The following is a 22,802-nucleotide window of genomic DNA, read 5'->3' as shown; positions in this document are numbered from 1 at the left end:
GGGTTATTTGTGGGGCCTGCCTGGTGTTTTTACATGAGTAGAATGTGTGTTTTTATTTAAAATGCATCTCTGGGTTATTTGTGGGGCATAGGAATTCGTTCTCCCCCCCCTCCAAAATATAGTCTGGCCCCCCACAAGGTCTGAGGGACAGTGGACCGCCCCCCTGCTGAAAAAGTTTGCTGACCCCTGCTCTAGGGAGTCCCCCCCCCCAAAAAAAATGAACCTTCAATTAACTTATCCCCTCTTGCCCCAATATACACAAATCTACTTTGGGTTCTCTTCCAGTCTCAGCAGGTTCGTGATTTCCATTTGGTTGTATTAATATACTGCCCTAGCGCAGGAATTAAATGTTTGAAAACTGATGGTGTTTCTCATTGCTGGTTTCTTTTCCCTAGGATCCATTGTTTATGATGTCTTTATTGATCCCTCAGCTTTAACAAGGTGAGGGTAGCCAATGGGTCTCAAACCCTGGGCGGATTAGGGATTTGACACTGCACATGAAGACAGGCTCTGGCGGATTGTGTGGATGAAACCAAGGGTGGGTGGGTCCACCGGCCAAGAAGAATAAATAAATAATTGGCATGCAGACCAGGAGGATTAAGTCATCATCCCTGCTGTGATATAAGTGGTGGTACAGTGGTACCTTGGTTCTCAAACTTAATCCGTCCCAGAAGTCCGTTCCAAAACCAAAGTGTTCCAAAACCAAGGCATGCTTTCCCATAGAAAGCAGGGCTGTCTTAAGCATATGCGGCACCGGGGTGCAAATATCCGCCCAGCGCCCCCTCTCTGTTGCCCAGTCCCAGGCACGCAGGAGGGCAGAGTCGGCTGCCCGCCTCAGCATCTCACTGGCTCGGTCACCCCTAAACTCACGGCAGCAGAAGAGCACACCACAGCGCTTTGACCGATGGGCAGGCTCTTCCCCGGACTCAACTCTCAGGCCCCGGCCTCTCGGCCTGGTGCCCCCGAGAGCCCAGTACCCGGGTGCTCTGCACCCCTAGCAGCTATGAGTAAGATGGCCCTGATAGAAAGTAAGGCAAAACAGATTAATCCGTTCCAGACTTTTAAAAACAACCCCTAAAACAGCAATTCAACATGAATTTTACTATCTAATGAGGACATTGATCCATAAAATGAAAGCAATAATCAATGTACTGTACTATAAAACAAATAAGACAGTGTTGTATTTTTGTCTTACCCACACTGATGATAGTCATTGTTTGGATGGGTGTGTGTGTGTGGCTTTTATCCATTTCCACAGTCACACAATCAATCAATCAATCAATCAATCAATCAATCAATAGCTGAACTGGGTTCCACACGGTCACAAAAACAAATTAACCGAAAAAGCCTCAGAAACAAAAACGCAAAATAAATAGCAAAAACAAAAACGCCAACCTGAATCCGTTCCGGAAGTCCATTTGACTTCTGAAATGTTCAAAAACCAAGGCGAAGCTTCTGATTGGTGCAGGTGCCCCAGAAACAATAGCCAACAACCGCATTGGACCTTCGGCTTCTGAAAAATGTTCGAAAACCGGAACACTTACTTCCAGGTTTTCGGCGTTTGGGAACCAAGGCGTTTGTGAACCAGGTACCACTGTACTTAGTCCTTGCTTCTCCCTGATCCCATTGGGAGCTGCCTTTAGCCTCCTAAAACAGATGCTAAGCAGAGGACATCACGAAAGATCACAGGTGGGGACAGCTCCTCCCATTAATCAAGCACTTCATGTGATCTAGATTGAGGGTGGACAGAAGACAGATGGGAATCTGCTGGTGGATCTCTGAGTGATTTGAAATACACGCACAGGGATTTTTGACTCTGAATTGTTAAAACATTGTTCCTAAACCTCGGCTACCTTGTGGTAGGTCTTGGAGAGATGTAAAGGCTATGGAGTGAATTCAGAGTAAAGATAAAGGTAAAGGGACCCCTGACCATTAGGTCCAGTTGTGGACGACTCTGGGGTTGTGGCGCTCATCTCGCTTTACTGGCCGAGGGAGCCAGCGTACATGTGACCGAGTCATGTGGCCAGCATGACTAAGCCGCTTCTGACAAACCAGAGCAGCGCACGGAGACGCCATTTACCTTCCCGCTGGAGTGGTACCTATTTATCTCCTTGCACTTTGAGGTGCTTTTGAACTGCTAGGTTGGCAGGAGCAGGGACCGAGCAACAGGAGCTCACCCCGTTGCGGGGATTCGAACCGCCAACCTTCTGATCGGCAAGTCCTAGGCTGTGGTTTAACCCACAGCACCACCCATGTCCCTAAATTCAGAGTAGGGTCCCTAAGACAGTTGAATGACATCTTATACACTTGCTTCCAGCAACAACTGCAGCCAAGCTGGAGCCAAACGTATTGCTCCCCTTTCTTTTGGAACTGTATCAGTGAGAAACTTTTGCATCTTTTGGAGGCTCTCTGCATGTTTTGGAACTGTGATCATGCATAGGGTCTAAAACAGCGCATGTCTTTTGCATCTAATTCTGTCCAGGGTGCTAGGAAAACACGAAGCAGATCTTGCAAGCCCGAGGTCTGCTCTGATCTAGAGGCACCCACTAAAAAGCAGGCACAATTCCTCATCTTATCCCGTTCATGTTTCCATAAGCCCACATTTTCACACCAGACGCTGTTTCTCTGCAGGGACTGCAGTTGGGAACACAACTGCTGCTGTGATTTCCTGGATCTATTTTGTCCACGTTCCCGATTTGGAAAATGAACATCAAATGTACTGCTGGAGAACTGATTTTTTAAAAAAGGAAATGAAAATAATGAAAATACTATCTCGTGCCCCAAGCCAATGTCGTTATTCTAGTCAAGTGCTCATTTCCATTGCCCGGAGACTCTGAAGTGCATCTTCAAGTCAGCACAATTCAAAATACATTCTGCGATTAATTTGAGAGACCCAGGCAATTGCCCTTTTTTTTGTACCTCAGGCGGCTTCCTCCAGCCAAGCTGCAATTATCCGTCGAAAGAGCTCAGATGCCCCCATTCAATCTTCTGCCTTCTGACTGGAAATGTGAAGTGAGGTTACGCAAAGGCAACTGGAGTTGCCAGCAGGCCCTGCCTCTTTTCTTAAGCTCTGCTCATGCTTGCAAACATACAAAGGAGAAATGACACCTAAAAGGCTAACAGATCTATTGTGGAGTAAGCCAGGGATAGGGACCTGCTAGCCTCTGGTGAAGAGTCGCAAGTGTCTCCCTCTCCTGCTGCGACAAACTCTCCTCTCCCCTGGTCTCCCAGAACATGAAGAGGCATGAAAAGGGTGGAGGATAGGTTGGCTGCATGCAGACGTAATCTCAGATTGCTTGGGAAAAGCCCTGGAGAGGAGGGGACTTAGATGGCTGTGGGGAGGCAGGTGTCCTTCTACCGAGGCTCCATAGAGAGCATTCTCACATACTGTATTTGTGCCTGGTTCTCCAGCTGTACAGCTAGGAAGAGGAAGGTGCTCCAGAAGGTCATAACCACAGCCCAAAGGATTATTGGTCATCCCCTCCCATCTTTGGAAGAACTGTACGGTTCCCGTTGTCTTAGGAAAGCAAACAATAGCCTGCAGGATGCATCTCACCCGGGACACAGTCTGTTTGTACTACTGCCTTCTGGCAGGAGATACAGAAACATCAAGTCAAGGACAAATAGACTGAAAAATAGTTTCTATCCAAGAGCTGTGGCCTTCTTAAATGCAGTAACTCGATAGTGTGACCTGGGAGTTTGATGGGTGTGGGTGTGGGTGTGGCTGGAATGTGGTTTGTTTGGTTGTTGTTGTTGTTTTGCTTTTGTTGTTTTTAAGGGATGGCATCCAATTTCGTTGCACTTGTGCAATGTTGCACTTGTGTAATGACAATAAAGAATCTATCTATCTATAATAATAATAATAATAATAATAATAATAATAATAATAATGGTAAATTTTATTTATACCCCGCCCTCCCCAGCCAGAGCCAGGCTCAGGGTGGCTAACACCAATAAAATCACAGTAAAAACATAATAGGTGAAAAAGAGAAGGAGGGGGGGGGGAGAGAATTTAAAATATAGGTTAAAATGCAATTTAAAATGCAGCCTCATTTTAAAATAGCCGATAAATCAAGACCATAAGGGGAGGGAAACATAAGGGTCAGACCGAGTCCAAACCAAAGGCCTGACGGAACAGCTCTGTCTTGCAGGCCCTGTGGAAAGATGTCAGGTCCCGCAGGGCCCTAGTCTCTTGTGACAGAGCGTTCCACCACGTCGGGGCCAGTGCTGAAAAGGCGTGGGGGATGCAGGGGGGGCCAGCCGCACCGGGCGCAACATCTGGGGGTTAGGGTTAGGGGTAGGGTTAGGGGGCGCAAATCCACGGGTTAGGGGGCGCAAATTACTTGCCTTGCCCCGGGTGCTGACAACCCACGCTACGCCACTGCTCCACCGGGAGCCAGTGCAGTTGGTAAAGCACTGGATGAATGTGATCCAGTGATCCTTTTCGTCTTGGCAACTGATTTTCATGGAGTAAGACCTGCCAGAGATGAGTTGTTGTACTCATTAGACCCTCCTGTGCAGATTGTGTTTTTGTGGGATGTGATCCATGAGAAGCAGTCAAGTGCAACATTCCTTGTAATGCTAGAAGAGACATGCGAGGGAATGTTTGGTCCAGCCAGTCGAAACTTCCTGTTTCTCCTGGCTGGAGCATCCTTCCTTTTGCATGTGATAGAAGGTGGGCATGACCTAACCTGTTCAGGTAACAAAAGGACGAGTCACACAGCACCCCTCCCTTCTTTTTTTGACTTCCTTCTTCGTTTGACCAGCTTTTAGCTAGGACTGCTCTGCTAGCTCTCAGCTAGCAGAAGCACCGGGATTATTCCCCCATATGGGGTAGATCCACATCTACATATTTGTAACTAAGTCTGCCTTCCGGAATCCAACTGTGAACTGATGTGAGTAAACTTCGTTTATTGACTTCCAATAAGATTGTGGCGTCTTTATTCTTTTAAGAGGGATTCAATGGAACTTACCAGGAACCTACAATTCAATCTGAGACAGACTGAATTGTGTAACAGTGAGAGGCTCACACGAGCCTGCAACCAGCTATCTGCTGTGCATGTAAAAAGGGGAATGTAACTCTGCTACATAAAGGAACTGTGTCTCCCTTGCTCTCCACACATTTCCTCTCAGTTCAGTTCAGCTTTTCCCTTCACAGCAATAAATGATGGCGCAGTACGTTGCTGCCCAGGCCTTAGCCTTGTCTACAACACCAGTGTTTTATTACCGGTATTTTTCTTCTTATCATCCCAGAGGGATCATCCCTGGCCCATCTTTGCTGGGAGGGTGGAGCGGTTCTCTAGCTTCCTGCTTGTCATTCCAGGGCCCCTTCTCTCAGAGCTCCCTCTCCTTTGCTTCCTAATGCCTCCCTAGATATTTTCATAGCACATTCTGTACTGTACAAAATGTGGCCAGATGATATTTGCCAGAGAAACTGCCTTAATGGGTGGATATTGCATAAAATAAAAATCCAATTCCAGTTTTGTTTCTTTTTCTTTTTTGAAATGCTCAGGGAAGCTGTACCTCAAAGGCAAATATTGTGTTAGTGGATGTGTCGGTTCTTCTGACAGCTTTCTCAGCTTACATTTTCATCGCCTGAAGTGCAGTATTTATCTTCTGCAGTTGTGGCTCGCTGCCACCAGAGGGCGCACTTTACCAACTATTCCTTCTCCGTCCTTTCTTTTTCCGGTGATGGGGAACGCAGCTAATGGGAGCATCTATACAATTACACCTGTGTAGGGAAACGTTGACAGCTATGTGTGGGGGCCAATGCTGTAAGATCTGGACTCCCTCCATGCAGACTGAAGGTGTAAATAAGTGAATGAACCCTATTTCTTACAGCTATGAGAATCTCCACCGTGTCTTGAATGTAGGGAAGCTTTCAATGTTTGATGCATTACTGTATTTTAATATTTTCTTGGAAGCCGCCCAGAGTGGCTGAGGAAGCCCAGCCAGATGGATGGGGTATAAATATTATTATTATTATTATTATTACACAGAGCCTGGAACCCCCTGGGCTCTTTCCACTGCTCGTGGAGAGAGGGGGAGGCACCCGATTTTTGTAACTTTTTAAATTTTCCTTCTGATTCTGTGATTCTAATTTTTGTTGGTGGGGGGGGGGGCAGAGTGAGCTGTCCTCGTTTTTTTAAATCAGCTCTTTTCTGCTTTGAGAAGTGGTATGTGTCCCCCATCCCTCTTTCAATTCCCAAACAGCTTTCCCTGACCAAACGGTGGTAGTGATGGCAGCAGCAGCAGCCGAGGAATGCTTTGCAGAAGGAACTTGTCGACCAGAGACGTTTTGTAAAGGCCTGTTGGATTTCTGCATGCTTTCCTCCCTGCCACAGTTGACGTCATGCAGGCCCGATTTTCTCAGGCTGCTTGGCTGCTGACTTTAACCTCTCAACATCTCACCTTCAAAGCTAGGCCTTCCGGTCTCTTGAGGCCATGGAGGTACTCGGATTGGCTCTTGCTTTTTGGTAAGATCTCCCTGTTGGCTTTGAGGGCTGCCTGTTTATTAAGATGGGGGCAAGACTTTTTGTCTGCGGAAGGGCAGGAGATTACATACTTAGCAGACTGCGCCATCATCTGTAGCTTTGGGGGGAAAGTGGGGTTGGGAATGGATTCAGAAAAAAATGAATGCAGCCAGAACAGAAGAACCCCCAAAGTACATGAAAGCAATCTCTCTCCTCATCTTCTCCAGGAGTTCAAAGCACACTCTTATTTATTATGTATTTAGCATGTCAGGGACTGCGTACGCAATGTCTATCTTAAAACAGCTCGGTTATTCTTTTTCTCAATCAGATGGAAACTGGTTTTGGGGAGGGGGGAGGAACCGTCAAAAGGCAGTGTGTCATATGAAGCAACAGGCTGGATACAGGATAGATCTGGATTGTGGTGAGTATCTTATGTGCACCGCTTATGAAACCAGTTGCAGAAGAGCACCGTATGCAGATTAAACGGAAATGTATACACAGCCAGCGTGAGATTCCCTTTCTCTTCTCGCCCCCCCCCCCCCAGCACCAGAACTAGTTCAAAAGGCTGGGTGTGATTGTTTTCTGTCCACTTCCTATTGTATTTATTTTAGTTGATTCATCACACTTTTGTATATCCCATCTTTCCTCCAGGGGACCTCAAGGTGGCATATATATATAGCAGACCCTCCAAGTTCCCCTATTTTCCAGGGACAGTCCCGGATTTACAGAAACCGTTCCAGTTTCTGATTTGATCCCAGAATGCCCCACTTTTCCTTAGGATGTCCCTATTTTCATCGGAGAAATGTTGGTGGGTATGGAGTTATGCAATCCTTCAGCCAAGGAGATAAGTAACTATACAACCTTTAGAAGGTGTCTGAAGGTAGCTCTACATAGGGAATTTTTTTTAATGTTTAATGTTTTATTATGTTTCCATATATGTTGGAAGCTGCCCAGAATGGCTTGAATACCTTCTGTAAAACAGTCCCCTAACTAAACTGAGAGGGCACCTTACTGGTGAGGAAGTTTGAGTTCAGTGTTGGGGGAATTTGTGTGGAATTTTCTCAATCTTTTATAGGGTTTTGAAATATATATACAGTGGTACCTTGGGTTACATACACTTCAGGTTACAGACACCGCTAACCCAGAAATATTACCTCAGGTTAAGAACTTTGCTTCAGGATGAGAACAGAAATCGCATGGTGGCGGAGCAGCGACAGCGGGAGGCCCCGTAACTAAAGTGGTGCTTCAGGTTAAGAACAGTTTCAGGTTAAGAACAGACCTCCAGAACGAATTAAATTCTTAACCTGAGGTACCACTGTATATATAAAATGCCCTGGTTGGAGTCCAACAACATATGAAGGGCCACAAGTCTCCAACTTTGGCTGTGCACATGCCAAACCTTTAAATCACATGGCGCCTTCCGCTAAATAATCCTGTGAGCTGTGGTTTACCCCCACAGAGCTGCAATTCCCAGCATGCTTAACAAACCACAGCTCCCAGGATTTGGGGGGACAACCGTGGGCTTTAAATGTATTGTGTGGCTGTGACCATTGGCTGCGTACATGGCATACATTTAAAGCCCCCCCCAAGGATTCTGGGAACTGTAGTTTGTTAAGGGTTCTGGGCATTGTCTTACTTAAGGCCTCTGTGATGGGTAAACTAGAGTTCTGAAGGCTCCTTGGTAGAAAGGGAATGCGCTTTAAACATATGGTGTATGCAGTTTGAAAAACCCCTCACCCCTCCCCCTCTTTTTAAAATAAAGAAGTGACGTTCTTAGATGAAAAAAAAACCTCGTGTGGTACCTTACCAACGAACAGATTTATTATGAGATAATCCTTTACGGCATAAGCCACAATAAATCTGTTAGTCTTTATGATGCCGCAAGGCTTGGTTTATAGTGTGTGCTTTTTGCTGCAGACTAACGCAGCTAGCCCTCTGGAAATTGTCACAATGGACGACGGAGAGCAAGTGGGAAATATCGCCCTGGCATCTGGTTGTATGAGCAGCTGCTGAGGTCTGGATAGAAAAATATCCCTATATTCCTTGCATCGAGTGCAGGGACGCTTCGTTCCGTGTTGTAACACAGGGGCAAGCAACCTTTCCCCATCAAAGACTGCATTCCCTTGCAGGGGGAAGTGTGTGTGTGTGTGTGTGTGTTTGTGTGTCCCAGAAACCAGTGTCCTGGATTAGCTATGTAAGGACCATCTTGCTTCTGTTTCCAGGATGACTACCTCAGATGAAAATTCCCATGTCTAAGCAGGTCTAGTTGAGCAACACTGCTAGCCAAAGGGTTTGTAGTTATTTATTTTGAATTATAGCATATTCAATACCTCAAGGACCACCTCTTTCCATATGAACCGACCCAGACTCTGAGATCATCTTCTGAGGCCCTCCTTCGTGTGCCTCCTCCTCAAGTGGTCCGGAGGGTGGCAACACGAGAACGGGGCCTTCTCTGCAGTGGCTCCCCGTCGGTGGAATGCTCTCCCCAGGGAAGTTCGCCTGGTGCCTTCATTATATGCCTTTAGGCACCAGGCAAAAACATTCCTTTTTAACCAGGCCTTCGGTTGACCTGATCAACACTGTATACCCTTTAAAATGTGGCTCTTTTTTGGGGGGGGGCGTCTTATTGGATTATTGTTTTTATTTTTATTTTACATATTGTGATCTTTTCTGTGAACAGCCCTGAGACCTCTGGGTACAGGGCGGAATATAAATTCAATAAATGAAGAACGGGAAACTAAGAAAAGAAGAAAAAAAAAGGGGGCGTCTTTACCTTTAGAGATTTCACCTAAAGGTAAAGGTAAAAAAGCAAAATTTGGGGTTCATCCATCGAAAATAGCGTCCTGGTGGAATTTCCGAAAAGCTGTACGGAATTTCCCTGCTGAGAAAGGGCAGGTAATCAATTTAATGATGATGTGGATGATATTGTTATATATATTTTTCGGGGGGGGGGTGATTAAGAAACAACAGAGGGCTACTGGCAATACAGTGGTACCTCAGGTTAAGTACTTAATTCGTTTCGGAGGTCCATACTTAACCTGAAACTGTTCTTAACCTGAAGCACCACTTTAGCTAATGGGGCCTCCTGCTGCTGCTGCGCCGCTGGAGCACAATTTCTTTTCTCATCCTGAAGCAAAGTTCTTAACCTGAAGCACTATTTCTGGGTTAGCAGAGTCTGTAACCTGAAGCGTATGTAACTCGAGGTACCACTGTACAGGACAACTGTCCTCTCCACTTGCCCTGGGGTGTGAACAGAGACAGGGAGTTTGGAAGGCTGACAGCGTAACTGGGTGACAAGAAAAGGGAGTATTTTAGCAGGGCATTCTGGGAAGAAGAAAGACTGGGATCCATCTTCTGTGGGGTAGCTGGGAGAGATACCTGGGACCCCATGGCTGCACTGCTGTGGGGCACAAGCCCCTCTTGAAACGACCATGTTGTAAGACCTGGACTCCCTTCACTCAGACTGAAGGTGTAAATCAATCAATCAATCAATCAATCAATCAATCATATTTCTTAAAGCTACAACAGTCTCTGCTGTGTCTCAATTCTCCAAAGGAACCCAGACCCTAGGTGAGTGCCTGAACCCCCAGGGCTCTTGCCACCATTCGGCAGAGAGAGGGGGAGGCACCCAATTTTTGTAACAATATTTTAGATAAAGACATGCGTTTGCTTTGTAAAGTGTGCAGTGGCCTCTTGCCCTCACTTCAACCGCTCATTTTCGTTCGCCTCACCCTTTTCAGTTCCACCACCAAAATTCACACTCGGGCAAGAATACCTTTATTTAGGCGGACCAACCACAAAATAGGGAGCGAGCTTTCAAGTTCTCCAGAAACCCTTCATTGGGAGAGATGCTACACAAAGCAGTCAAAGGGGCGGGGAGACAGAAGAAGAGGAGACATATTATTGGCTTAGCCCCAAGTTTTCTGCACTTAGATTCAGTCTTAAAATGGCAAACTTGGTTGGATTAACCTTTTCTAGGTGTTGCAAGAGACAAAGAGGCACTGGGGGAACCACCCAGTTTCTGTTAATTCTAAATCCAGCAGTTACCCTGTCTCTGGCCTTAAAAGAGAAACACACTGTCTCCGTCTAAGGCAGAGAATTGAGCTGGTGGAGAGGAGAATGGCAGTCTTCCTATGAGCAAAGCCGGAGATTTATTTCAGGCGATAAAGTCAAGTGAAGCTAAATTTGGTAGCGTTACCTAGTGGCCAGAGGGCACGTAGTCCTCGACAAGTCCCCCTTGAGGTGGTAGAAAAACCATCTTCATTCCACTGTAGCTCTTGTTTCTAAACAGCTAGATTCAATAATCTTCAAGGCACATAAAAACAAAGGAAGCCATGTTGGTCTGTAATAATCCCCCCCCTTTAGATTGTTCTGTGCTTTTCGACATACACCTGTGGATCATGTTCATTTAATCCCTGTGTGTACAATGGCTGCACGTATCAGCTAAAGCGAGATGTGTGTCTGTCAGAGGTGGGGCCTTATCGGTGGTGGTGCCTCATGCAGGACAGCAGCACAAAGTTCTCTGTGGGTTCCTGAGAGGCTCCCGAGGGGTGTGGCTGGTGCGTAGCTTCTTTAAAAAGCCCACAAAGCAGGCCCTTTTGTGTAGCTTCATAAGTATTCAAGGACACGCTGCAGTTGCTTGAGAGAGCAGTCCTCTGTACATACTCAGAGGTACTCTTGTTATAGAACAATTGCTTCTTTAAAGGGGCAAGTCAGAGGAAATGGTACTAAATAGGCATGCTTTGGAAAGGAAAAGAAAATAGAAGACCCAACAGTATCTTCAAGAGATTTTTTTCTTCTTACTTACACTGCCACATAAGCAACCAACAACCCCCTGTTACATAACTACAATGGGTTGTGGGGTGAAGCGCTCTCTGTGTGTGTTTTTTAAAAAAATCTTGTTTAAATTGGACTGCCATTGCTAGCGCATGGGCATAGCTCAGGGGGTCTTCACAGTAGTAACCCGAGAAATCCAGAAGTTTTAAATGAAAACTGCGGCTCATTTAGGCTTCTCCTCCCTTTTAGGACAGGTGTCCTGAGTTCATTTTCCGCAGCTTGGCAGGCAAATTCTCATGATCTAAGGTCGCTCCCAAGGTGAGCAAGGTTTGAGGCCTTTGTTGGAGTTCGAGGTTCCCGGTGGAGCGAGCCAGCAGCTCCGATTTGGTTTTGAAGGCTGCCGACATGAGCTTCTCGCCCCCATCTTCTGTGCCGCAGACGGAGGTGATCTGCTGGATTTTGAGGAGATCTCCTGTGCTACATGCTTTCTCCACGTTGCTGGAGCAAAGGCTGAGGACGCCTCTGTGGAGCTCCCGTTTGCCGGAGCAGATTTTCTGGAATTTGCTGGGGAGCCTGTTGCCTTTTTCTTCGAAAAAATCGAGGCAATCGAGGGAGGAGATCTTTTCTCTCCGGCTTCTGTTGCTCCCTGTCGGCGTGTTCAAAGGCGAAGGGAGAGAGAGGTTTTCTTCCTGCTCCTTCACGCTGTAAGGGGGAGTGGGGACTTCAAACGTTCCGTGGAACTGAGAGTAATCCACGCGGAAGAAACCATCTTCCAGCGACATCACAGGGAGGAACCGGTGGCCCCAGAGAACTTCATCTTCTGTGTAGGAGGTCCTGGCTTGGCAAGTCATCCCTAAGAGACCAAGAGAATTATTATTATTATTATTATTATTATTATTTTATTATTTATACCCCACCCATCTGGCTGAGTTTCCCCAGCCACTCTGGGTGGCTCCCAATCAAGTACAGTACAGCATTAAATATGAAAAACTTCCCTGAATAGGGCTGCCTTCAGATGTCTTTTAAAGATAGGATAGCTGCTTATTTCCTTCACATCTGAAGGGAGGGTGTTCCACAGGGCGGGTGCCACTACCGAGAAGGCCCTCTGTCTGTTTCCTTGTAACCTCACTTCTCACAATGAGGGAACCGCCAGAAGGCCCTAGGCGCTGGACCTCAGTGAACAATGGGGGTGGAGACGCTCTTTCAGGTATACTGGACCGAGGCTGTTTAGGGCTTTAAAGGTCAGCACCAACACTTTGAATTGTGCTCGGAAACGTACTCGGAGCCAATGCAGATCTCTCAGGACCGGTGTTATGTGGTCTCGGCAGCCGCTCCCAGTCACCAGTCTAGCTGCCGCGTTCTGGATTAATTGCAGTTTCCGGGTCACCTTCAAAGGTAGCCCCATGTAGAGTGCATTGCAGTAGTCCAAGCGGGAGATAACCAGAGCATGTACCACTCTGGCGAGACAGTCTGCGGGCAGGTAGGGTCTCAGCCTGCGTACCAGGTGGAGCTGGTAGACAGCTGCCCTGGACACAGAATTAACCATGGACAGCTGTGAGTCCAAAATGACTCCCAGGCTGCACACCTGGTCCTTCAGGGGCACAGTTACCCCATTCAGGACCAGGGAATCCCCCACACCCGCCCGCCCCCTGTCCCTCCAAAACAATACTTCTGTCTTGTCAGGATTCAACCTCAATGCATGGACAGGATCAGTGTGGTTTCATTTTCAAAGTATGGTGCCATGGGAAAATGCTATTTCCCCAGATCCCCAGCCCACTCCTGTGCTGGACAGCTCCTTTAATTCTTCTTACCTGAAGCATCTAGAGATTAATAATAATAATAATAATATTTATTTATACCCCGCCCTCCCCGGTCAGAGCTGGGCTCAGGGCGGCTAACACCAATAAAACCACGGTAAAAACATAATAGGGGAAAAAGAGGGGGGAACCCAATTTAAAATACAGGTTAAAATGCAATTTAAAATGCAGCCTCATTTTAAAGTAGCTGATAAATCAAGACCATAAGGGGAGGGAAACATAAGGGCCAGACCGAGTCCAAATCAAAGGCCAGGTGGAACAGCTGTCTTGCAGGCCCTGCGGAAAGATGTCAAGTCCCGCAGGGCCCTAGTCTCTTGTGACAGAGTGTTCCACCACGTCGGGGCCAGTGCTGAAAAGGCCCTGGCTCTAGTTGAAACCAATCTAACCTCCTTGAAGCTCGGGACCTCCAAAGTGTTGTTATTTGTGGACCTTAAGGTCCTCCGCGGGGCATACCAGGAGAGGTGGTCCCGTAGGTACGTGGGTCCTAGGCCGCATAGGGCTTTATGGGTCAAAACCAGCACCTTAAACCTGACCCTGTACTCCACCGAGAGCCAGTGCAGTTGGTAAAGCACTGGATGAATGCAATCCCGCGGCAAGGACCCCGTAAGGAGCCTCGCCACGGCATTCTGCACCCATTGGAGTTTCTGGGTCAGCTTCAAGGGCAGCCCCGTGTAGAGCGAGTTACAGTAATCAAGCCTGGAGGTGACTGTCACATGGATCACTGTGGCCAGATCAGGGTGAGAAAGGTAAGGGACCAACTGCTTAATATGGCAGAGATGGAAAAACGCCACCTTTGCTGTGGCTGCAGCCTGCGCCTCCATGGAAAGGGAGGTGTCAAATTTCTTGACCCCCCAACCTCCAATTTTGGGGGTCTTGGGCATGGAGCCTGCCCTCGCAACCAAGAAGAGATGCAAACTGCAAACTCTCGCATGCCGTCCTTTGTTACCTGGGCAGGTAAGGCCACACCCCCTCTAGTCACATGCAAAGGAAGTATGTCCCAGCCAGGAGGAAACAGGAAGTTTTCGACTGGCTGGGCCAAACATTCCCCTGCATGTCCACTCTAGGAAAACAAGGAATGTTGTACTTGACTGCTACTTATGTATCACATCCCACACCCCTTCCTTCCTAGGGTCAGCTAAACCCATGTGTGAACGCCACTCTTACAAGGGGCATTTGGGCAGCAGCAGCAGCATTCTACCCTACTATTCTTCCCCACCCTGCCCCATGTTGGCTATTTCCTGTCTCTCTGCAACGATATTATGCAAATCCATGAGCTACCTGCTCCATCGTTCATCTCCCCTGCTATTAGAGAAGACCCGGTTAATTTGAGCTACTCGGGGAGACACAGCCCGAAGACGAGTCTGCTCTAATATCCGATGGCAACAAATGACAGTGAGTGATTGATGATCTAGGACTGCAGGAATTCTTGGGGAAGGGAAAAGACGTGTCTCTCCTGTCGTTTGAGATTAGCACTGGCAGTAAAAATATGGCTATTAGCGTGTCACATCCTATATTAAACACTCACCGTGTTATTAAATAATAAATATACATATTAGGGACAAATGCCCTGATCTGGAGAATGGAGTTTGCATATGTGGATCTACCACACTGGGTGTGCATCAGCTTGTTTTGTGTGTTTGTGTGCAAAATTGCATGCAGCAACTTGGAAATAACTGCATCAATGTAGTTCTCCATTCTGATCCCAGCATAGAAAACTATGCACCAGTTTGTGCTGCTGGAGTTATCCATTGGTACAACAGTGTGCAAAGCAGCCGTCTGTCTCTTCTGTGATTCTCAGGATTGGCATTATAAAGCCATGCTTAGCTTTGCCTGAGCAATTGCCCAAAGGCCCTTTCTGCCTGAAAAAGACAAAGTCCCTTCTGAGCTGCGCGTATGCCGAGATGAAAAATAATTAGAACTACAACATTAACAACATTAATAAATTCCGCAACCAGGCAACCCTAATCCCGTGATAAGAAAAGCTCTGTGGGGTGATCTGTATAAATCATGCAAATCAAACCTATTTTAGTATCTCCTCTTACTTTGTTTAATGCCTGCTCTTATATTGTACGCTTATCTGTTTTGTGGATGGGCCGCTTCCTACGAAGCATCTTGAATTCACGATACAATTAAAACATACGTACAACAATCGCACTTGTAATAACAGTTAAAAACCATTGCATATTTAGGGGGGGAAACAATACCACACAACTTCAAACCCAATACAGATTCCGACTGTTATAAAAATATCTGCTTGGAATGCTTGCTGAAAAAGGAAAGCATTTAACAGATGTCAAAAATACAAAAGAAACAGCATAACATAGCAGTTTTATTTTGGATGGTGTGTTGTTTTATTTTGCACAGTTTTGTTTTGAAAAACCATCTTCCATAATTTAGACTGCAATTTTATACCCCCCCCCCGATGTTGCTGAACTACAACTCCCATCATCCCTGGCCATTGGACATGCTTGTGGGGGCTGATGGGAGTTGTAGTTCAGCAACAGAGGTTCCCCGCACCTGCTATACATACTCACTTGGGAGTAAGCCTTATTGAACTCCATGGGACTTATTTCTGAGTGCACAGGATTGCACCGTTATCCTGAATTGTGGATAAGGAGGATGAGGAGCTATGAATCTTGTTTAGCCATCTCCCTGGCTTCTGATTCCAGTAAGGCATTGCTTACATGCTTTCAGGTGTGCCTTCATACCCTGAGCGTTCAAAATTTGCTTTAAAAGAAAAGAAACTGTGAGTCTCAGGTAGTGAAATTCTGAGCCCCAAACCATGCTCTGTGCCCCTGCGGAACTGCAATGTTCACAGTCTGTCTTAAGTCCCACTGTAGCGTTAGCAGAAATAGCTTTCTTCTAAAAGCTGCCTTAAGCAGCTATGGTTGGAACTACTGGGCTGGACTCAAAGGTAGCCCAGTGCTAGATTTACTTATAAGCTAAACAAGCTATACCTTAGGGCCCCACTCTCTTGGAGGCCCCCCAAAAAATTTAAAAGGAAAAAAAAGGATGTACATTTCCAAAATATAAGACAAAACAACGAATTAAATAAAACCTACATACAGCAACAGTGTTTTGTTTTGGGTTGTGTAGGCTCCTATGATGTAAGTCATGGGCCCCGCCTGCTAACCTGCTCCCTAAAATATCACTGGTTTGCTCATTTCTATATATAGGGTGCCTACATTCTGCATGTGCAAATGGCTTTAGATACCTATTAGGTCCATAAATTACCATATAGCATATATTCAACACAAAAAACAGTGATGACTTGTTGTTGACAAAGGACAGCTGGACATATAAAGGGCCCCATTACCTTCAGTAGCTTAAAGGTAAAGGTACCCCTGCCCGTACGGGCCAGTCGTGTCCGACTCTAGGGTTATGTGCCCATCTCACTTAAGAGGCCGGAGGCCAGTGCTGTCTGGAGACACTTCCGGGTCATGTGGCCAGCATGACTAAGCTGCTTCTGGCAAACCAGAGCAGCACACAGAAACGCTGTTTACCTTCCCGCTATAAAGCGGTACCTATTTATCTACTTGCACTTAGGGGTGCTTTCGAACTGCTAGGTTGGCAAGAGCTGGGACCGAAAGACGGGAGCTCACCCCGCCGCGGGGATTTGAACCGCCGACCATATGATCGGCAAGTCCTAGGCACTGAGGTTTTACCCACAGCGCCACCCGCGTCCCTGAGGTAGCCCCACTGAAATCCATGGGACAAGTTAGTCATGGCACCGATTTCAGTGGGACTAGCTAACATCTCTGCCTTCACGAGACAGGAAGGGCAGCATATGGCTTTATAAAGGGGGACGAGAGAGTGAGCGAATCAGAGCTAAGTTTGCACAGTTCATCCATCAGTTCTGTTTCCTATGGAGGTAACAAATCACCTGCTGTTCCATCTGGTGACAGTCAGTCTCCGGGCGGCCTTTATTGACTTAGCTAGATTTGCTTATGTGCTTTCCATTAACCCCCTTTTAACTGCCACATTCAGCCGGGCGGTTCTGAAGGTTGCAAGACGCATAATGGAGAAGGATGCTCTCGCGAGCGGACGCGGAATGCACATTAAGATAAAACGTCAGGAAAGCCTTTCTCCATCTTCGTGCATGTTTGGGGGTTTTGTTCAAGCCCAAGAGCTGGTTCTGAATAGTAGAGATTACCCTCTGGACAACATGGGGAACCTCTGAACACAGAGGTCCCAGAGAGGAATCACAGCCCGGTCTTCCTCCTGCTGCACAGCCCCACAATTCTTCTAGGATTTAGGAGACAAGGGCTATGGTCATGCCATCCCAATCTCCAAGCAGTGAGAAGCTCTTGGAGTTCCAGTGGCTTACCTAGGGTTTGGTTTCCATGGAACAGAGGTCAGCAGAGATTGTGGTGTCTTTAGGATATATTGACTGGGAGTGGCCACCGAGACCATATAACACCAGTCCTGAAAGACCTACATTGGCTCCCAGTATGTTTCCAAGCACAATTCAAAGTGTTGGTGCTGACCTTTAAAGCCCTAAATGGCCTCGGACCAGTATACCTGAAGGAGCTTCTCCACCCCCATTGTTCAGCCCAGACATGGAGGTCCAGCTCCAAAGGCCTTCTGGCATTTCCCTCCCTGCGAGAAGTGAGGTTACAAGGAACCAGGTAGAGGGCCTTCTTGGTAGTGGCGCCTGCCCTATGGAACGCCCTCCCATCAGATGTCAAGGAAATAAACTATATGCAGTGGTTTTTTTCTGGGGGTACACAGGGGTACACATACTCCTAAACATATTGTGAATCTAAGTTTGACCTCACTGAGGGGCAGTATTTCAATATGAGTGGGAAAATGAGAGTACCCCTAAACATTTTTTAATAGGAAAAAAAGCACGTCCTTCCACAGTCGGGATATAGGTTTCCAGGAGGGAGCTGATCATGGTGAGGGTTTGCCAAATGTGCCTTCCTCTTGGCACATTTCTACCTTTTGTCCTGAGTTCAAGCATCTTCAAAGCCCATGACACCTTTGGTAAAGGCTGTTCCCCAGTTGTCAGTGTTTATACTACATTTTCTTAAGATTTGCCTTGAGAGAGTCTTTAAACCTCTTTTGCTGACCACCAGCATTACATTTTCCATTTTTATGTTCAGAATAGAGTAGTTGCTTTGGAAGACGATAATCAGGCATCTGCACAACATGAACAGCTGATCCTGCTTTCCCCCCAGGTGGACCTTTGGACCACATCATCTCATGAACAATCTTTAAGCAAGTGTGGGGTGTCACTGGTGGGCGGGGCCAGGGGAAAAGGGGGTGGAGCAAGAGGTGTGACTCTTACCTCTGTACAGGAAGCTACATTCCAGCCTTACGGAAGCCAGATGTTTCTACAGCCCCCACCCTCCTGCCTTGCCAATATTTTTATTTTCCATCCAGGCAAGGAAGACGCATTATCACAGATCAAAAATACAGTCTGGCCAGGGAAAAGTGCTTGAAGGAGTGTGCAGAGCAGGCCAGGGAGGGGTCTAGGGAAGAGAGGGATGTCCCAGAGTTTCCTTATAGGGCTGCACTCTGCCTGGGGGCTGGAGGCTCCCTGCACCTGATTTAAGAAGTGTAAATTACGCTTGACGTTACATTTGATTAACGTATAATTTCCTATTTAAAATGTCAAATGACATTTACGCAGCAAGGATGGTTGGGCTGGAACGCATCCACAAAATTAATTGCGCTTCTCGTGGCTTTGACATTCAGCTACTGAACTGTGTTTTTCAGGACTTGGACGAAAACGCCAGGAGAATCCTTTGCCAAGCAAAACTTCCCTTTGCTTGGATTTGTGCTGTATTCTTCTTACACTCTCGGAGAGCCAAAGTGGCATAGTGGCTAATGTGCTCTACTTGGGTAAAGGGGCAAATCCCTACTCAGCCATGGGTGGTCTTGGGCTGTGAGCCCTATTTTTCAGGGTCGTTGTTGTGAAGCTAAAATGGGTGGTGAGGGCGGGGAGGAAACAATGTGCCTTACTCTGAGATTGCTGGAAAAAAGTGGGACAAAAATATAATAAATACGTACACCACTCTTCCCCTTCAGCTGCTCTGTTAACTCTGTTTAAAGTTGATGGGGCCTAACAATATTACCCATACTATCAAGGGCTCATTTCCCTGTGTGCTCACTAATATCATAGGATCATAAATGTCAGAGGATGGTGTCTAAGAACTGGAGGAGGGAGCCTTATCAGCCATTTAGTCTATTCCCTCACTCGATGCAGGAGAGCCAAAGAGTTAAAGCACCCCCAGGGCACAGCCATCACCTGCTAAGAAAAGCTTTTCAAAGGCCAAATGGGGATCGTCCTTCTATCTTCCTATATACATAAAAATGGAAGGCTGTTGTCATGTTGCAGTTCATGTGGTCACCAACAGGTGGCCACATCAACTCCAACATGACCACAGGATGTCAGGTGGCCTAGGCTGCAGCTGTATTCATTGGAGGGGGAAGCACCTCCAATGGTTGTGGGGATAGGCAATGGGATGGGTGAGGTATAAAGGTAAGGAAGGTTGGGCCAACGTGGGTCTTGGTGGGTAGGCAGGGTTGGTGAGCAGAGTGAGGAATGATGGCAGCCCCTGGTGAAGCAATAAATAAGTAACGACTGCGCAAGTCAGGCGACTTATATTAAAGTCTGTGATATATAAATTTCAAAGACCAAATTTAAAACAGCAACATGAGGGGCATGTCAACGGAAGAGCATTTTGTAGATTAGCAGTCGAAATCTAATGATTGGGAAGTCTAGTAGCTAATGACCACAGAGCTGCAAATTTCTAGATAGGCAAACTTAGACCATAGAAATGTAACTGGTGGAGAGAGGGCTCTGTGTAATGTCATTTCCCCTGCTTCCAGTGGCGGGAAGAAACGGGAGATATAAAGCCTTCTCATCCTCTGTCTGTCTGTCTTTCTCTGTCTCTCTCTCTTTCTCACAATATCTTTGATGCAGACGGATATCTATCTGTAATCTCCCCGAGCGCAGACTCCATTTCTGTTTTTAACCGTAACTATGGCTGTTGAAACCAATAAGTATTTTACCTGCTCAATTTTGCTGCTGCCTTTGCTGTATTCCCGTGCAAGACTGTCAAGTAAGTAAACAATATATTTTAAGCTTACTTTATAAGTTGTTGCCTGATTCTTTTATTAAGAGGGAAACAAGGCGGAAGCCAACTTACAGTGATACCTTGGGTTACAGATGCTTCAGGTTACAGACGCTTCAGGTTACAGATGCTTCAAGTTACAGACTCCACTAACCCAGAAATAGTACCTCAGGTTAAGAACTTTGCTTTAGGATGAGAACAGAAATCACGCAGCAGCGGCGCGGCAGCAGCAGGAGGCCCCATTAACTGGAGTGGTACCTCAGGTTAAGAACAGTTTCAGATTAAGAACGGACCTCCAGAACGAATTAAGTTCTTAACCCGAAGTACCACTGTATTTCGTTAGCTGGGATTGCCTCATAAAATGAAAGACTTCTCAGCGTAGTTTCAGTCTTCTATATTCTGCTGCCAAGCATAAGGTTTTAATACTCCACTCAACCCCCATGCCCATGGGAGATTGGAGGGATAAATTGCAACTAATATAGCCTCTCCTGCCCATTGATAAACCATCCCACACATTTTGCTTGCCTAGCTGGCTTTAGAGCTGCTGCAACTTCACACAGAACAGTTTTCAAAGTGCAGCGGGGAGACTGCTGCCAAACTTGAAAGCTGGTCCTGGGGCTGAGTTGGCAGATTCTCCAATTGACACCTGAGGTGGGCTGGCCCAAATTAAGCCCTGGAATAACGTGAGGCCGCTCTTTTGCTTCCCTATCCCAATAGAATATGACTTCTCTTTCAAGAACTGTAAATGAGAGCTCTTTAAAAGAGAGAGGAAGAAAAATCCACTTATCTCCAGCGTTGTGCTATACACTACAGAATCAAGGCTCATTACTATAGAGCCAGAGGGGGAAGTCACATCATTAATCTCTCTGTAACCTTCACGTTTGCTAGACTCTTCCCTCTGAAGCAGATAGGCCTCCAGGCTAAACACACAGAGGAATGGGGAGCCTCCAACAACTAGGGTGTCCTACTTTTCTAACAGAAGCCAGGGCTCCTGAAATATACTCAGAGTCGCCAAGTGATTTCATGCTCTTTATTCAGCTCATGGTGGTGAGGAGGAATGAATGTCCCCTCAAGTATCTGCTTTATACACATTATTTATACAATGGGCTGCACATGATTGGCTAATTCCCGAATTCTACTGTAATCCAATCAGGTTGTGGATTCACTTCAATCTGGAGCATGATTGGGTGGTTCCTGCCAACCAATCATACTGCTGCATTGTTCTAGGACCAATCAGATTGCTGCATTCTGAATCCTATTGTTCTAGGACCAATCAGACTGCTGCCTTTTGGATCCGATTGTTCTAGGACCAATCAGACTGCTGCAGTTTGGATCCTATTCGACTCAGTACATAACATCCCTTTCTTTCTTTTTCCTTGAGAGCAGCAGGGCAGGAGGAGAGTGGCAGCCAGCCAGCCAGCTTGCGATGATGAAAATACCTAATTCAGTGGGCAGAACCAGGAGAGGACTTTTCTTGGAGAGCTGGCAGAAGCTGGCCACATTTTTTTTAGATACCAGTAGATAGATAAACTTTATTCGCATTAGCCAACGGCCATAGCAACATAAAACAAGCAATATATACAAATTAAAATATATACGAATAAAAAGAGACAGTAATGGGTAAAAAGGGCAATCAAATGACCAAGATTATCGTTCAGATAGTGACCCTTAATCTCACTGCACCCTCGATAAACCTAGCAATCTTCGCTGTTGTCTGATCCTTTTGCCTCAGATGGTCGGCCTGGGATGGTAAGTAAGAGTGGGGTAATGATCTCATTCCTCAGATCTTTATAAAGGGGACAGGACAGGAGAACATGAGCCACTGTTTCCAAATTACCATCTCCACGGGGACAAAGTCGTTTCTCAGTTGGCATCTTTTGGTATGTGCCCTCAAGTACGGCATAGGGCATCACATCCAATCTGGCCAGTGTGAAGGCATGTCTGTATTTTGGGATAGTTACAAATATGGTGCCAGGGAATCAAACTGAGAAGGGGGGGTGGGGAAGGCATACCAAGGACAGAATTTCTTTATAATGGCCAGATCGTTCTGTTGCTCTAAGTCCTTCAGACACTGTCCAATTAGCCTTTTTGCTTTGATAAAGCCCTCATGAGAAGCTGATGTGGGCCACGTTTAAGAAGAAGCGGAGAACGGACGTTTGTTTTCTGGCGAACTTCTAGGGCCACAAACACACCACCCTTTTAAAGCAGTATAATGCCACTGAACGGACGCGGGTGGCACTGTGGGTAAAACCTCAGTGCCTAGGACTTGCCGATCGTATGGTCGGCGGTTCGAATCCCCGCGGCGGGGTGAGCTCCCATCGTTTGGTCCCAGCTCCTGCCCACCTAGCAGTTCGAAAGGACATCATAGTGCAATTAGATAAATAGCTACCGCTTTATAGCGGGAAGGTAAACGGCGTTTCCGTGTGCTGTGCTGGTGCAGGCTCGCCAGAGCAGCTTCGTCACGCTGGCCACGTGACCCAGAAGTGTCTCCGGACAGCGCTGGCCCCCGGCCTCTTAAGTGAGATGGGCGCGCAACCCCAGAGTCGGACACGACTGGCCCGTACGGGCAGGGGTACCTTTACCTTTACCTTTAATGCCACTTTGAACAGCCACACAAAGACGAAACAACCGTCATTTCTTCTTAAGGATGCTGA

At 46.7% G+C, this 22,802-nt stretch overlaps 1 protein-coding gene across 1 annotated transcript in view; it reads right to left on the bottom strand.

The window, feature by feature from the left end:
* Positions 1-10,227: 10,227 nt before the first annotated feature.
* The window catches only part of LOC309328076 (G protein-activated inward rectifier potassium channel 1-like), a 31,423-nt gene continuing 18,848 nt past the window's right edge, over positions 10,228-22,802 (bottom strand). Inside the window, exon 3 of the mRNA XM_081837982.1 lies at positions 10,228-12,102. Coding sequence (XP_081694108.1) covers positions 11,495-12,102 — 608 coding nt within the window. The 3' untranslated portion in view covers positions 10,228-11,494. The remainder of the gene's footprint in view (positions 12,103-22,802) is intronic.

This window comes from Podarcis erhardii (assembly GCF_964252035.2).
Source record: "Podarcis erhardii genome assembly, chromosome: 13".
In the NCBI taxonomy this organism is placed as follows: Eukaryota; Metazoa; Chordata; class Lepidosauria; order Squamata; family Lacertidae; genus Podarcis; species Podarcis erhardii.
Note: the sequence above shows the minus strand (reverse complement) of the source record. Positions and strands in the feature narration are given on the sequence as shown.